Raw genomic sequence first — 17,458 nt, 5'->3', positions numbered from 1 at the left:
CTGCCAAAAGTCTCTCTGTCTTTCAATCCATTCAGAACCATTCTGCAAAATCAATCCTCCTAAAACAGCATCTTAATCAAAAACCATTTATTTGTGTGAAAGGCACTGTGGGAATACAATGAGGTGGAGTGACTGTGTCCACAGTCTAGATGGGGAAGGCGCAGTTCTGCGGACTGTTTTGTCCTTCGAATTTAAAACATTTTCCCTTTCTTGATCATGATTGAGGAAAAAAAGATAGTTTAAGCAAGTCTTCCTACTTGCTACCTAAGAGGAGGAATTTAGAGGAAGGCAACCTGAATGGTGAAAGCCTAGAGTTTGTGTTGGATAGGAGGAGTTGAAGGAACTGGCTAGTTTAACCTGGAGAAAAGATTCAGACTGGGGAGGATAGCATTCTTCAAGTATTTAAAAGGCAGTGGGAAAGAGATTAGATTTGTGTTGTTTGTACCTAGAATGAAGAAGCAGGAAGACACAAGTGGAAGTTACAAAGAAGAAAATTAAGGTCTGACACAATCAGAGGTATCCCAAAGTGGGCTGGATTGCTTTAGGAGTTAATGAAGAGGAAGGAGTTTTCCCTATATGGGGGTGTTCAAACAGAGGCTGGCTGGCTACTTGTCCAAGTCTTAACAGTGGGGACTATTTTTAAAGCATGCTTTTGACTAGATACATTCTGAGGGCCTCCCAACTCTGAAATTCTTTTGACTCTGAAATACCAAATCCCACAGTCCATAAGGCATTTAACTTCTAGTGCAACCACTGCCTCAACTGAATTCTACTAATTTAAATGGTCCAACTTTGGAAAAGGACATCTACTCCCACAAAGCCCGTTGCTATCAGTAAATATGAAGTGAATGATCTTTACTAGGAATTTATAATACAGGCCTTGAGCCAGCCAACCACAAAGGAAAGGAAAAAAAAGTGACTGTTTGCCTTGAAGGTTAGTTGTTAAGTTATTTTTGCCATTGAAAATAATCCATAAAGTTTCAAAGAAGCTGCACAAAAGAAACACATTAATAAGTGAAAACCAAAATGCACTATACAAGTTGTTACAATCAGTAGTAATGCAGAAAAATTCCATATCCAAATGGGATTTCCTTCCAATATATTTATTTTTACTTTGCTCAAGATTCTACTTGTACAACTATAAATAATGATAAAAAATTGAAACATACCCACTTAGTTAGTGCCATTTCCTTCATTGACTCTGTAAAAGCCACGGCAAATCTAAGAAAAGGGACAAAAATGGGAGTGATAATTACTACGAAAGCCTTTCCACGTGACTATGAAATAGCTGTCTGGAGCAAAACTGTATGAGAAAATCAAGAAGCTGACCAAAATGTTTACTGTTTATTTGAAGTATTACTTCATGGTCAAACTTCTCCCCATCAAACTTCTTCAAAAGAGTTTTGCCAGAAAGAAACAAGAATCACCAGAAATTCTGATCCGGGACCTGGGCAAATGCTACAGAATCAGACTGAAGTGGAGCAGAGTAATTAAGGCCTAAAAGCAACTGCTAAATGTTCCAGAAAAGGCTGGACCCTGCTGATTTTTTTTTTCTTTAAACTAATGGCAAGTTGTAGACCCTTACCCCTTTGGCCTGGACTAGCACACTGGCCTCCTGATTGGACTTACTGCCTCCAGCCTCTCCTGTCTGCATAGTATCCTCCACACAGCGGTCAAATTGAAATTCCTAAAACACAGGTCTTACCACTTCACTCAACTGCTCCAAATTTTCAGGAGCTCCTTATTACCTTTAGTATAGGATGACAGATCCTACTGACCTCTGAAGGTCCTTTACAGTCTAGTTCTAAGCTATCTCTCTAGGTTAATTACACACTACTCACTCTTACACATCTAAATTCCATCTCCCACCTCCATGCCTTTGCATAGACTGTCCCCCATGCCTACAATGGTCTCTCCCACACCCCCCTCACTTCCACCTCCTTATCTTCAAGGCTCAGTTTATATGCCACTACCTACAGAGGCTTTTCCTGATTTCCCCAACTCTACTCCAATATCAAATACCTAGTGCTCCTTCCCCTCCCTGTAATCAGCTTGTATCGACTTCATACATATTTTATATATTTTATATATTCGTATAATATATTATATGTATAACATAATATATTTTAGTATGTTTTTACCCCAATAAGAATGTTAAGCTCCTTGAGGGCAAGGATAATTTCATTTCTGAATAAAAATGAATTTTCATATTTTTGAAAACATATTTATCTCCAAGGTGTGTAGCATAAAGAAGGTGCTTACTAAATTCTCACTCATCTGAATTATACTTTTCGAAGGTAGATTTACCAATGGTAAATAATTTTCTAATAAGGAAGATACCTGAGACATTACTATAGGTCTTTATCTATATAAAACAGGCCAGGAAAGTTTATTCTAAATTCATACAGATGGACACTTTAATCCCTGAAGATTACTTCTAGCCCTAAAATTCTTAGATCATTAAGAAGACAAAAAATACATATATAAAAGAGCCCATATTTCTTAGGACAAATTAAGTGCCTCACTCCTTGGCTTTTAAAAGTAGAATGTTCCCTTTGGGAGATTTGTTAACTCAGTGGAAATATTACAGTCTGTTAGTCAAAAGGACCCAATTCCACCAATGCTATATCTTGAAACATTAACTTTATTTCCTATATATCCAGTGGTTTTCAACCTTTTTCTGAAGGCACTTCTTTTCTTTTTTTCTTATTTTATTTTTTGGCTCAATTACATGTAAAAAAAAAAATCAGCATTCTTTTTTTTTAAAACTTTGAGTTCCAAATTCTCTCCCTCCCTTCCCTGAGAAGGCAAACAATTTGATATAGATTAGACAGTTATGCAGGCATGCAAAACACATTCCCACATCAGTAGTACTGCAAAAGAAAACATAACACCCCCCACCCCAACAAATTTTTAAAAAGAAAAAGAAAGTTAAAAAAGTGCGCTTCAATCAGCATTCAGAATCCCATCATTTCTTTCTCTGGAAGTGGAATTGTCTTGCATTGCTGAGAATAGCTAAGTCATTCACTACTGATCATCATAAAACATCACTATTACTGGGTACAATGGTCTCCTGGTTCTACTCACTTCATTTTGCATCAGTTCATATAAGTTTCCCCAGGTTTTTCAATGGAGGCATTTCTTTTCACCAAAAACCCCCTTCCATAGGTTTGAGGTTCAATAGGTTAAGGTGATTTAGAGGTACATATTTCAAGAGTTTTAGGGACATCCTTTGTAAAATCTTTTTCACAAGTTTCATATCATTGTAATCGAACTGTTTTTATTCTGAACTTTGTAATAGCCTCAATAATAAATAAGATTCTGTGTGACCCTGGGCAAGTCACTTGACCCCAATTGCCTCACAAATAATAATAATAATAATAAATATGATTAAATATAATCACAAATCAAGTCATAAACACACACCATTTTATTTGCAGTAAAAACGTATACATTTTGAACATATTACCTTTTTTGTTCAGGATCCCCTGTTATCTTTCCTGTTTCTATACTAGAATGTTGTTAACACTATTATTTTTTCCTGGTAATATTGTATTTATACACTGCTCTAATTCTACCTCATGTTCTATCACTTTGTATAAGGCTTCCCATGTCTTGGGTCAAAAGAACACATTTACACATTTGGTTCAGTTTCGGCATGTTCATTCTGCTCCTCTGGCCTGCTTTTCTATGTTTTTATTCAGTACAGTTAAGTTTTCATTTTATATCTGAATAATATGTTGGCTTTTTCTCAGAAGGACAGCCCAAATGTGGTCCTGGCAGGCAGGAATGAAGAAGACTCAGCGGACAGCTCCTACTGTATTATATAGAGCTTAGATGGAAAATTTATGAAAAAGTAAGGATAAGAATCACACCTGAGGTGGGGCAGCTAGGCTGGCACAGTGGATAAAGCACTGGCCCTGGATTCAGGAGGACGCGAGTTCAAATTCAGCCTCAGACACTTGACATTTACTAGCTGTGTGACCCTGGGCAAGTCACTTAACCCTCATTGCCCCCCCCCCCAAAAAAAACCAAATAATCACACCTAAGGAGACATGCATAGAGTGCAATCTGCTCTGGTGGAGTTCACACTGCAGTAAAATGTAAGCTCCTGGCAGGCAAAGTCAGTTTTATTTTTGTCTTTGAGCCCCTGACACCTCTCACAGGGAAGGCAATTGGAAATATTTGTCAAATGGAGGTAAAAGAGGAAGGGCCACATCTCTAAGGTGCTAGAGACATCAAAGTCTCAAAGATGCATGCTCTCATATCTGCTTAGGTTCTTCTGAAATCCTTTTTCATCCCAAAGTTTCCCTTGATATATTCTTGCCACACTATAAAGTGAGCCAGTGGTATTACACTGAATCTATATATCAATTGAAAAGTATTGACATTTTTATAATATTGGCTATATCTGGCCACTAGCAAAGGATATAGCTCTAATTGTTCAGTTCTTTCTGATTGTCAAAATTGGTTTAAAATTGTCTTTATATAGGGCTTATGTGTTTAAGAGATCGAATATCTGATTTCATTTAGTAACTGTTGTAAATGATTGAGATAGAGTGCTCTGGATGTGAGAAAAACTGTAGTTCAAAACTTGCCTCTAAGTAAGTAAACAAGGGGAAATCCCCCTTTGCCTCTCCAATTCCCTTAAGGGAAAAATTATAGGTGGGTTTGAATCTGCCTTAGTGGAAGAAATGCCTACACCTGAGAAAATCACAGGCCCTCAACATGTAGATGGATCCCTTAATGATACTGACATCTTTGACAGAAAATAGAGCATTTAAATTTTCTGCCTTTATGAATTTAACTAGACTTAGCTATGACAAAGGACAACATACGTCACTGTCAAAGCCCTGTATACTTGAACAAAAATAAGTATTATTTTCCCTCACTGTTAGCCCATTCTCTCTCTCTCCCTCTCTCCCTCCCTCCCTCTCTCCATATGTATAGATATATGTGCATATATATGAAGTTATTAAATCTAGTTTGTCCAATACTCCCGTCTATTACTTGTTATTTTTTTTTGATGAACCATATTCTGATAGTGATATGCTAAAATCTCACTAATTTTCCATCTATTTCTTTTTGCAAAATTGTGAGTATTTCCTTTATAAATTCAACTATTAAATTATTTGGTCCATGTGTATACAAAACAGATATGCGTTCCTTTTCAGTCGTACTTTTCAGTATGATTCCCTTGTATATCTCAGTACCTTCTGGCTTGGTTTTGACTTTGCTATCTCCCAAAGAATTCCATATTTTCTGCAGCTAGCTGTAAAATTTTAAACTTTACTTCCCTCTTTCAATGTTATAACTTCATCTTTCTGTAAACTATTAGATTCCATTAAAATATTCCAAACCAAGTATCTCTACAACATTATAGCATTTTCTATAATTCTCATCTTTAAAACTTGATCCCTCCCCAATTTAGGGGCTTTAACAAAGAGTATCTATCATTCAGTAACTTGCCTAACGATAATATGTCTCTCTCTCCTCCCTCTCCCTCTCTCTCTCTGTCTCTCTGTCTCTCTGTCTCTCTGTCTCTCTCTCTCTCTATATATATATAATGTGTGTGTGTGTGTATATATACACACATACAAACATATATGTGCTTCTGATTATATATATATATTTCATATTACCATATATAAAACTACATATCTATAATAAGACATTTATAGATAGATATTTAAATTATGTATCATCTAGACAATCACAGGTGAAAAGTATTCATGTTCATGTTCTGAAGTACTTGACTTAGTGTTTCCATAGCTAAATGAACTATACTTATTTTCCTTTAAATTCTTTGAACTTTTCTTGGCTTTTAAAAGTTCAATTTTTGCATTCAAAATAAATCTTTAGATTTGATGCAAAATTAAGTCTAGGATCAAGACTCATGTTTTGGATTTTGTAGAGTCACTGGGCAATTTCTTCTGTCATTTCTGGTTACTGAAGGAAAAACAAAAACAAACAAAAACAAAAACAAAACACTTGGGCAATTCTATTTGATGTTTTAAATAAATGACTTCCTTCTTGGAAGTTGAAAGACATTTTTGGCGGGGGGAGGTACAGGATAGGGCCTGGATTTTGTTTTTTGTTTTTTGTTGTTGTTGTTTTGTTGGGTTTTTTTGGTGTTTTTTTCAGGGCAATGAGGGTTAAGTGACTTGCCCAGGGTCACACAGCTAGTAAGTGTCAGGTGTCTGAGGTCACATTTGAACTCAGGTCCTCCTGAATCCAGGGCCAGTGCTTTATCCACTAAGCCATTTAGCTGCCCCTAGGGCCTGGATTTTAATCCTGAAAGCCTGAGTTAGTTGAATGTTGAGCTTTTCCTTATTACAAATATCCATCAAGGTGATTCTGAGAATTCTTTTTATCTGTGGAACATTGTTGTCTAGTAAGAGTTCTCCTAATCTCTCTTCCAAATCTGTAACTGTCATTATAATTGCTTCCTGATCATTTCTACCTAAATTCTTTTTATTTTTTTTATCTTCAATAATATTGTCTGCCATTTTATCTTTTACTATATTAATTCTGCCCTTGGTGGCATTCATTGCTATTTACAAATGCTCTACAGTATTTTCCATTATGCCAAATGTTGTCATCTCCTCAACATTTTTACTGATTTGGGTTTTTCCTTAAACATGTCTGTTGCCCATTTGAACGTAATATTATTTCTTACGTTATTTGTGACCTTGATACTGGAAGCAGTCTAATAGTTCCAGAATCTTAAAGCAGGAAGGGACCCTTTTAGATTATAGATATGGAAATGAGTATCCAGAATAGTGAAGTCATCCAAGGTCAGAAGAGGGAACTAGGAAATGAGAAGCAAAGTCAGAATTCAAACCCATGTCTTCTGACTCCTAATCTAGTGCTCTTTCTACTACACCACATCATGCCAAAAAATAAAGCAGAATATGTCTTTATGCTGGTGATTGTCCCCTTACTTCTCTTTATGATATTTTTTATGTCAGTTTTTTTGAAGAGAAAGGAAGGAAAACAAAGGGAATTGTTTGTGTGTGTGTGTTTTGGGGTTTTTTTGTTGGTGGTGGTGGTTTTGGTGGGGGGGCAATGAGGGTTAAGTGACTTGCTCAGGGTCACACAGCTAGTGTCAAGTGTCTGAGGTCACATTTGATCTCAGGTCCTCCTGAATCCAGGGCCAGTTCACTGCACCACCTAGCTGCCCCCTTGTTTGTGATATGTTTAGTGAGCTTTAATTTTTTGAGACTTTAGAACAAATGTGGTTTGGGGAGGCATTTCTGTTGTTTATTGGGCTCTTGAGCAAATGGGTGCCCTTGCAATCTCTCTGCCTCTGTGTCTCTGTCTCTCTTTTCCTCTCTTCTATCTTCACATGGCTCCCCACTGTCCAGTTTTTGCCATTATGCTCACAAACCTTCACCTAAACAAGTAGAAAATCACTTGTTCTAAAGTTCACCAAATGCTACAAAAAAAAAAAAATACACCCTATAGGAAAACACCTACCATTTAAGAGAATTTGATTAAAAATAAAGCACTCATTATAAAGCTAGACACAGTTCAATATTTTGTTTTTATAGAATTTTGTGGTATACCGTGCTGGACAAGTAATCTATGATTCAGGCAATGTTTCTACACGCTAGCCTGAAATCAATACATGGGAAAAATCAATGTTTGTTTTAATAACTATGCAATGAATAATACTAGTGATAATACTACAGGAGGAATTCATTCAATACTGCTCCTAGGGAGCGGAATGACTTTTTCTCTGTGAGATAATACATTATGAATGATATCAAACTAATTATTTTCAAGTATAAGCAGAACTATGATAATAAAGTATCTTTCAATTTGTAAATTAATTATCCTAAAATGTTTCTGATGCCTACAGATAGGTCAGAATAACTTTGCAAAGATGTTTTTAAAGACCCAATAGCTAATTCCTTGGAAAATATTTCCAAAGAATTAGCTAAATTTAAAACCAATGGCATATTTGGGGCAGCTAGGTGGCACAGTGGATAGAGCACTGGCCCTGGAGTCAGGAGTACCTGAGTTCAAATCCAGCCTCAGACACTTAACACTTAACAAGCTGTGTGACCCTGGGCAAATCACTTAACCCTAATTGCCTCACTTATAAACAAACAAACAAACAAAACAATGGCACATTTAATAATGGAGTCTTAGGGGACAAGACTGACATCTACCATAATCCAGGAAGGCAACACTGAACATTGGAAAGGCTACTGGCTTGGAAGTCCTAAGTCCTAGATTCAAATCCCTGCTCTTCGACTTACTGTCTCTGTGATCTTGAGCAAGTTTGAATTAGATTTCTAGGACTAAGGTCCCATGAGCTCTATGATCCTCAATTATGTTTTTTTTTCCTTTTTGTCCAAGGTACAGTAAGAACTCAGATGCTTTAAGCTCTTCAAACTGAAAGTGAATTACTTGAAGATCAGGATAGTCCACATTTCCATTAGATTTTATAGTGACACACTCAGAAGAGGGCAGCTAGGTGGTGCAGCGGATAAAACACCGGCCCTGGATTCAGGAGGACATGAGTTCAAATCGGCCTCAGACACTTGACACTAGCTGTGTGACCCTGGGCAAGTCACTTAACCTCCATTGCCCCGTAAAAAAAAAAAATTTAAATTTTAAAATTTAAAGAAAACACTCTAGTGACACACTCACACCTCTCACTCCTGTTTCTGTGTTTGTTGAAGAGATGGGCCAGTGACAAAGGAGAAGAAGCCCAAGCCAAAGCCCAGAAATATTGCTGCCAAAGCCTGGAAATATTGCTGACAAACCCCAACCTAAAATACTTTAGAGGACATGGGAATCAGAGAGATGATGTGGTTTTTGGGGGGACATGACATGATGAATAATACAACCAAAATATAGTATTCTAGTGTAATTATTTCCTATTGCTAATTCCCTGGGGCAGGGCAGGAAGCATATATTCTCCATGATCAAAAGAGTAATATGAATAAATACATCCTATTTGAGTTCAATAAATAGTGATTGATGGTAAAGGTAATCTTTCTAGGTAAATAAATATTCCCAGAAAGCAAATCTGTTCATAGGCTATTTCTACAAAATGCCCCCCCAAAAAATAGTTGAGAGAAAAATTCTAACAAGTTATAAAGCATCTAGTCAATGTGACTAAATATAACTGCTTGTAGAACTGTTTTATTTTAATAAATTCATTCAAGCCAGCTTGCTTGTGTTGATACAGCCTAATTCAATTCAACAAACAATTTATTAAATAAATTCCTATCATGTGTAAGATATTAGAATAATAATAGCATACAATTCTATTGCAAGGTTTACAAAGTACTTTAGGCACATTATCTAATTCTACCTTTATAATAATACAGTTGGACATATTATAAAGTTATTATGCTTCCTATTTTTAAGATGAGAAAACGAGGAAAGGAGAACTGATGAAGTTGGTGTGATAGTGATAGAACTAATTATCAGAGGGAGCATTCTTTCCACTATGCCAACGACCCTCATAAGTAATTTTCTAAAAATTACCTGGCTTCTTCTAGAACAGTACCCATTATCTGCTTCTTTTCTCCATGGTTAATATCTTCATTTATATCTGTTCCTCCGAAGATGATTCCAAAAGGTATTTTTTGGCCTGCAAAGTAATAGTAATTTTAAATGGTAAACCACCCCCAAAAAGCAAACACATTTTAAAACGCAGCTTCCCAAGTAGTAAATGAATTGCCCACTATATCATCCAAAGCTACCTTTTCTTTCTTAGTTAAAAGAGGTCCACCACCTATAGTTCTGAATCAGAGAACTGGGCAATCAAGGCTGACTTTAGCTCTTTTTCCCTTGAAGGTCATATGTTGTTGTTTGTCCTTCATTCTCGAAGAGGATCAATGGCATCCTGAGGGTGATGTTCTGACTTGCGGTGAATTGGATTTAAATGGGACAGAGCTGCTCAATCATCAGCCTCACTCTCTCTTCCAGAGTTATTGAGGTCCAGTGGCAAGATAAAAGTCAAGAGAACTGACCGTACAATGGATGACCTTGGCCCTTCTAAATTAAGGATTTTCCCAAGTCCCACCTAGTTTGCCTGAGGCCACACTCATTCCATGACTGAGGGACAAGTAAGTGTTGACACAAAAGATGGTTCAATTTACCGTCACAAAGATATCAACCTGGGAAAGGAAGACACTCAGAGTTTCTGGCCAGAACAGAAAACAGTTGCTATTCTCCCTCATTCTAAGCCATCAAAACCTAAATAATGATGGTCTATACAAGCATTATCCCAATTTGACTCTAAAGGACCTTTTTAGTCAAAATTCATCCAAAGCCATAAGGTTGCAAGGAGCCTTTAATCCATTCTACCTTTTTCTTTTTTTTGATTTTTTGGTTAGAGAGGTGCCTTCTCTTTCAATGTAAAAGGTACCACAGACTATTGTTGACCAGAAAGATCTACTCCCAGATCCCATCCAGTCTCTCTCTAAATTCTCCAAAGATGCTGTCAGGGAAAACATTTTTCTTGTTGTCTCTAGCTAGAACTTAAAAATACAGTTTTGTCATAGAAACAATGTTATAAATAGGTGTCAGGTGTCTAGAACTAGTCCAAAGTTAACCTACAAAATGGATGAAGTAAATCATCCTTTCAATCACACCCCACCACCAATGATATAATATTGATGTGTGCCAAGTAAATTTAAATCAATTCAACATGTTGAAAACTATTTTACATGTAATTGGAAAAAAATTTAAATACTATTTTTAAAAAAATTAAATCAATTCAACAAACATTTATCATGTGCCTATTATATGTAAGGCACTGACAATCTCTGGGGATAATGAGACAACAAGTAAAAAATCCCTTCCGTCAAAGGATTTACATTCTAATTGGAAGTGAGGGATATAAAATGTATACAGATAAGGATTATACAAAGCAATCTGAGGGGGAGAAAGGATAAGATCTACTGTGGAATTGGGTGAAGATCAAGGAAAACTTCATAATGAAGGTTGAGCACTTGGAACTTGGAATGCATTTCCACACTTATGCTGTACCATGGCTGTTGTGTGGTTGAAGGCACACCAACACACACACATACACACACACACACACACACACAATTCTGTACCTGTGGAAAAATGCATCCCTGAGTTCTAAATAAGAGACATAGGCAGGAACTTTTAGAAGACATTTAATTGCCAGGATGGGGACTGCCTGTACATATTAAGGTTATGAAGATCACATCTTAGTCTGAAAAAGTGAATATCACAGTGAAAGCCCTTATTAACATTCAAACCAAAAAAGTTAGAGCACCAAACTCTTAATAGCACTGTTTCAGTATACATATACATATACATATATACATATACATACACATACACATATACATAATGTGTGTGTGTATATGTGTGTGTGTTGTTAGACCAACAAAATGCATCTTTCAGTTCAAAACACTTTCGCTGGTTACTGGAACTTTGGGACAAGTCAAACCTAAGTCTAAATGTTTTTATTTGGGCAAGAGGTTTAACTATGTCCTAAAATTTGATACAGTCTCTTTGATTGGACTGTTAGTTTGAAAAAAAAAAATGGATCAAGGAGCCTCCTGGACAACTCTCTAACTACCACAGTGTGGTAGGCTGGGAAAAGAATTGGTTTTTGATTCAGGGAAACTGGGTTCCAATCCTACCTTTGTCACTTACTACCTATCTCCCAGAGCCTGAGGTAATTCATCTCTAGAATGAGAGATTTTACCTGGATGAATTGTAAGAGCTCTTCCCTCCAGCTCAAAATCTATGATCTTATTGTGAGAAAATAATGGGGGTTTGGGACTCCCTAGAGGCCTGGCTGAGCCTGACCTGACCTTTCTTACAGTCAGCTCAGAGTCAGGAAGTTACCTCCCTCAAAATCACACCTACCTGAAAGCTCTGTTCCCACCACGGGGTGTGTTCTCTGAACTCTGACTTCAGCACAGTCTACTCATGGACTGCCCTCAAATCCAGTGAACTAATAGATTTGAGTGATGCTAGCCAATTAGCTTTGAACAATGCGTATGGGCAGGCTCTGCTCCTGTCCTCAGCAAGCTTGCACAGACATGTGCTCTTTTTGGCACAGGAATTTGGTGAGTGTAGACGCAGCCCTCTAGAGTTCCCCATTTTTTTCTCTTCTCTCTCTTCTATTTCCTAGATAGGCTTCCCTATCTTTAAGAGTCATGTGTGCTCTCTTTACTAATATTTAATATACTTTAATAAATGCTTAATGCCCCAAACTGGGGCAGTAGCCTCTAATTTCTAAGTAACAAATATATGATAAACCCCAGCTAATTTTCCCCAAATGTGGGACAGTAATAAGGTGACCAAATATAGTTTTACTCACCACATTATGATTTAAATTTCAAAACAAGGAAGAGGAATATGAAATAATTTCTAAAGAAGTCCCTATGCCCCACCAAATACATGTATGCATGTGCACGTGAATATACACTGGAGACCCAAGCTTCTATGCAGGGTGGTTCACAGCTGCCTTTTATCTACTGCAGGCTTTTTTATATTTGTTTTGTTTTTAATTATTTGTTCTGGTGTCTGGGGATATTTCTATTTGTATGTCAGAAACTACAAATTCCCATAATTGATTTTGTTGATCCTGGCTTTCATTACATCTTGCATGGGATACTATAATCACCTCCTAGCTGGCCTCCATACCCCAAGTGTCTCCCACCACTCCGGTCCAATTTTCATTTACTCCATAAACTCTAGTGGCTTCTATGAGCTTTAAGATCAAGTATAGGGGGCAGCTAGGTAGCACAGTGGATAGAGCACTGGCCCTGGAGTCAGGAGGACCTGAGTTCAAATCTGGCCTCAGACACTTGACACTTACTAGCTGTGTGACCCTGGGCAAGTCACTTAACCCCAATTGCCTCACCAACCCCCCCCCCAAAAAAAAAGATCAAGTATAAACTTTTGGCATTAAAAGTCCTTCACAACCTTCACAACTGCTCAAATTTATGTTCTTAGCCTTGTTATACATTACACCCTTGTACACACGTGTGTGTTCACACACTTTGTGGTTGTCCTCTTGCTCTTGCTAACACATGATAGTCTATCTCCCACATACTTTGTTTGGGCTATCCCCCTTGCCTGGAAAGCACTTCATCTTCACCTCCTCATTATCACCATCATCAATAAGCATCTATTAAACACTTACTATGTGCCATAAAAGAAAGGCAAAAACAGGGTCCTGCCTTCAAGGGGTTTACATTCTAATGAGTGGAAGGAACAATTTGCAAACAACTCTGGAATACAAGATATAGTTTTGATTGGACTGAAGCAAGGATAGTCTGGGGGTAGGGAGACCACCCAGCAGGCATGAGCCTGAACTTGGGTGGTCCCAGTGTCAGGAGGGAAGGGGTATATGTGAGAGACATTATGAAAGTAGAAAGTAAAGTTGACAGGATTTAGCAACTGATAGGATGGGGCTGGGGACAGTATGTAAGGGAATGAGAAGTAGAGGATGATTCCTAAGGTCAAGCCTAGAGAACTGGGAGGAAGACAGTGCCTTTGACAGTAATAGGGAAATCTAGAAGGCATAAGGGTTGGAGAGAAAGATAAGCAGTCCACCTTTGAACACGCTGAGTTTAAGATATCTACTGCACATATGGTTGGAGAAGTCTGAAAGGCCACTGAAGATGCAAGATTTGAGTGCAGCAGAGAAGTCAGGGCTGTGTAAGTATGCCCCACATCTAGCCTAGTACCTAGCACACAGTAGGCACATAATAAACTCTTGTGGATTGACTGGCTCACAACCACCTTTATTGGGGCATGATCTGGTAGAAAGAACACTTATTATCTGAACCAAGAGATCTGGGCTTCAGTCCTAACTCTGCTACTACTAATTGAGCATGAAAACACACACACACACACAATCTCTAGTGTTTTATTACATAAACGAGGGGCAATGGAACAAAAGATCACTGGTCTTCTGCTCCATCGCTAGTCATGTGACTGGGAGAATCATTTACTCTCTCTTGAAACATTTCCTCATCTACAAAATAAAGGTCATATATAAAAAAGACAGTGATAGGTCTCGTTTATATTGGACTTTAAGGTTTACAAAATGTTCTCTTCACAAAAGCACCGTTAGGTCCTGCAAGGATTGATGTCACCATTTTATAGATAAGGGAAAGAACCTCAGAGGACAGGAATGATTTGCACAGCATTACACAAAGCAATTAAAGTGAGAGAGTCAAATCCAAATCTTTTGACTTCTTACTCTTCCTATTAGCCTGTGTCCCAACTACTTCCCCATCAGCAAAACAGAATTTTTTTTTAAGAAATCCACCAAAGAGAAAAAATTTAGAGTAGATAAAAAGCAAATAGGGCTAATGGGGGTGCCAACAGCTCTCACAAAATTTTCCCAATTAGCAACTTCTTACAAAAGCATAGGAGCAAGCATTTTAAGGGAGAAGGTGCCTAGGCCACCGAGTCTAACCCCCTAATTTTATATATGAGGAAACTGAGGCTCAGTGATGGGAAGTAATTTTCTCAAGTTCACTAAGGTTATCTCGCTTGTTTTGGTCATTGTGTTGGCTAACCATGAATTCCAATAATATTCTTTTGAAAGTATTTCTGTAGCATGAGATATAAGGTTAGGCTTTGTAGTGGTCACTTTGAGAAAAGGCCAAAGGATTTGGATTTAGAATGTGCACTAGCCTTGAAGTAAGACCTCACCTCCCTAGGCCTGTTTCCTCTTTTGTAAAATTGGGGTGATGCCACTTCATAGGGTGGCTACGAGGAAAATGCTTTGTAAAGTATAAAGTGCTACATCAAGGGGAGCTGCTTTTCCCCTTGTTATTCTCTTCATTTACAGAAAACCAGTGATGTCAGGGCTGAAGCAAGAAAACTTATTGGTAAGAAAGATCTGAGTTCAAATCCAGCCTCACACACTTACTAGCTCTGTGACTCTAAGCATGTAACCCCTATTTGCCTCAGTTTTTCATCTGTAAAATGGGAACACACTGGAGAAAGAAATGGCAAACCATTCCAGTATCTTTGCCAAGAAAAAAAAAGTCCACGGGATCACAAAGAGTTGGACATGACTGAACAACAACAATATACCAGGCACTGTGTTAAATGCTTTACAATTATTATCTCACTTGATCCTCATAACAGTAGGAGCAAGGTGCCATTACTATCCCCATTTTGTAACTGAAGAAGCTGAAGCAGACAGAGGTCAAGTGATTCATCCAAGGTCACACAGCTAATAAGTGTCTGAAGCTAGATTTGGACTCAGTTCTTTCTGACACCACGCCCAGCACTCTTTCCCATATGCCTACTGGAATTTGTCTCTGTATATTTCAAGTCCTCTCAAAACAGAAACAAGCCAATAACCAAGACAACCTGAAGAAAGAATGTTAAAATACAGAGAAAGCAAATGTATAAAGTTCCCATTATTCAATGACGCGTGAAATTTTCGACTAGATGCTTTTTGCCCACAAAAATTTAGGCCTATGGTGCTGACTGCCATCAATAAAATGACAGACTATCTCCTGGAATTTCATTAACACAAATGACAACCACCCAGTTTTATTTCTTTCAGGTGTGGAAAAAGCAAGTCATTGTTAAACACACACACAAAAAAATTTAATTTAAAAATGAAAACTTTCTCATCTTCTATTTCTCTTCTGCTGTTGTCTTTTTAACCTTGCTTGCTGCAATTGACCTCGGAAACAACAAATCTATTGAAAGCATTCTGTAGAACTCTCTCTGTATAACAGAAGTATTTCATTTTAAAATACACTGAAATTCTCCTTATTTTGCATGTTTATTTGGTTATTTCTCTTTGTTTTAAGCTTATAATAAAAAGTTCTGAAATTTATAGGTATGTGTGCTTTGGCATTATTTTTTAACACATTATTTATTGGATGTCTGCTATCCCTCCCACATGTGTCTTTCATCCAAAAACCTCCCCCCCATACACGCATACACACAAAAGGCAAAAAATGAAACATCCAAAAAGCACTATATTATTTATTAGAAAGAATAATGTGTTGTTCCCCCAACCCCATTTGCAGACTTGGCCAAATAGAATAATTCCATTTGGATGGGTGTTTAACACCAGTGCTTCAGGCATCACTGGGCATGCTTTGCCTACTGTTGGCCTCTTAAGGTTCTTATAATGAAACAGAAAGAGGTTTACCTTGTAAAAGTCTGCCTCCTCTATACAGATGAAGGGCCAGGGCTGCCTCAAACTTCTCAGCGCTGATTAGGCTGGCTAGTGCAGAGGGGCTTTCAAAGTCAAGGGCATCTTGCAGGATACACGTGTGACCTACGGCTTCTAGATGATCCCTTCATCAAGAAAAGAAAAAGAGGCAGAAAACAAACATTAATATGTTACAGGCTAGCTGTTATGATGAATACTTTAATCAAAATAGATGTTCCTTAATAATTCTTGGTTCCTGAGCTGACCTTTCTGGGCAATCTGGCTTAAAATAGATGTTTTCCCTGGGGAAAAAAAAATCCAGATGGGTGTCACCAATGCCATTTTACCCACACCTGTAGGCTGCCTCACATCTCTGGATGTGTCTTTGCTCCCCCTTGAGACCAAGGATGAGAGTAGGTGCCAGCTTTCTATAGTTTGGTGGCCATAGGACATTCCACCATTTGTCACCATGACATTTGACACATAAATTTCCTGTTGACTCTTTAAATGTGGGCATCCCCAGGTTCGTCTCTCTCCCCACACCCGCTTCCTTGGGAGACCTCATCAATTCTCATGGCTACAGTTGTCACTTCTGTACTGATCATTCCCAAATCTAAATCTCCAGCCCTGACCTTTGTCCTACCCACTGCACCTCAAGAACATCCTCCCACCTGGTTGTACCTCAAAGTTGGTATCACCAAAAATGAAGTCTTCCTCTTTCCCACCTCTAATTCTATAGGGAACAACACCTTGGAATTCTATAAGAATCCAGAGAAGGCAGAGATCAATATAAGCTAGAAGATTTGGGGAGAATAACCATTTATCACCCTTCTGTTAATAGCCCTTCCATTGGTCCTGTCAGATTTTATAAACGTTGGGGTAAATTAAACTAAACTCTTTTTCACACTCAGTCACTCTTCCTTAGAAATATTCTACAGTTAGGGGCAGCTAGGTGGCGCAGTGGATAGAGCACTGGCCCTGAAGTCAGGAGTACCTGAGTTCAAATCTGGCTTCAGACACTTAACACTTACTAGCTATGTGACCCTGGGCAAGTCACTTAACCCCAATTGCCTCACTAAAAAAAGAGAGAGAGAGAGAGAGAGAGAGAGAGAGAGAGAGAGAAATTCTACAGTTATTCTTTCTACAATGTGGGGTTTAGAGACACAGTGCCCCTCTGATTTAGAAAATCTGTGTAAATTTTTTTGGCCTTCCCTTCATAACAGAGAAGTCAGAATTAATATGATCTTAAAAGATAAAATGTGCTGATATTATACAATACATATATTTTATGCATTTCTGAGT

The 17,458-nt window shown here is 37.9% G+C and overlaps 1 protein-coding gene across 2 annotated transcripts in view; it reads right to left on the bottom strand.

Annotated features, from left to right (window-relative positions):
* Window positions 1–17,458, bottom strand: part of GLT1D1 (glycosyltransferase 1 domain containing 1) — a 120,771-nt gene that overhangs the window by 80,780 nt on the left and 22,533 nt on the right. For both annotated transcript variants that reach the window (XM_043979380.1, XM_043979381.1), the window contains exons 2-4: window positions 16,154–16,302; window positions 9,508–9,613; window positions 1,170–1,221 (exon numbers count right to left, since the gene is read on the bottom strand). In XM_043979380.1, the coding sequence (XP_043835315.1) occupies window positions 1,170–1,221; window positions 9,508–9,613; window positions 16,154–16,302 (307 nt within the window). The remainder of the gene's footprint in view (window positions 1–1,169; window positions 1,222–9,507; window positions 9,614–16,153; window positions 16,303–17,458) is intronic.

Source organism: Dromiciops gliroides, chromosome 1 (assembly GCF_019393635.1).
Source record: "Dromiciops gliroides isolate mDroGli1 chromosome 1, mDroGli1.pri, whole genome shotgun sequence".
Taxonomy (NCBI): Eukaryota; Metazoa; Chordata; class Mammalia; order Microbiotheria; family Microbiotheriidae; genus Dromiciops; species Dromiciops gliroides.
Note: the sequence above shows the minus strand (reverse complement) of the source record. Positions and strands in the feature narration are given on the sequence as shown.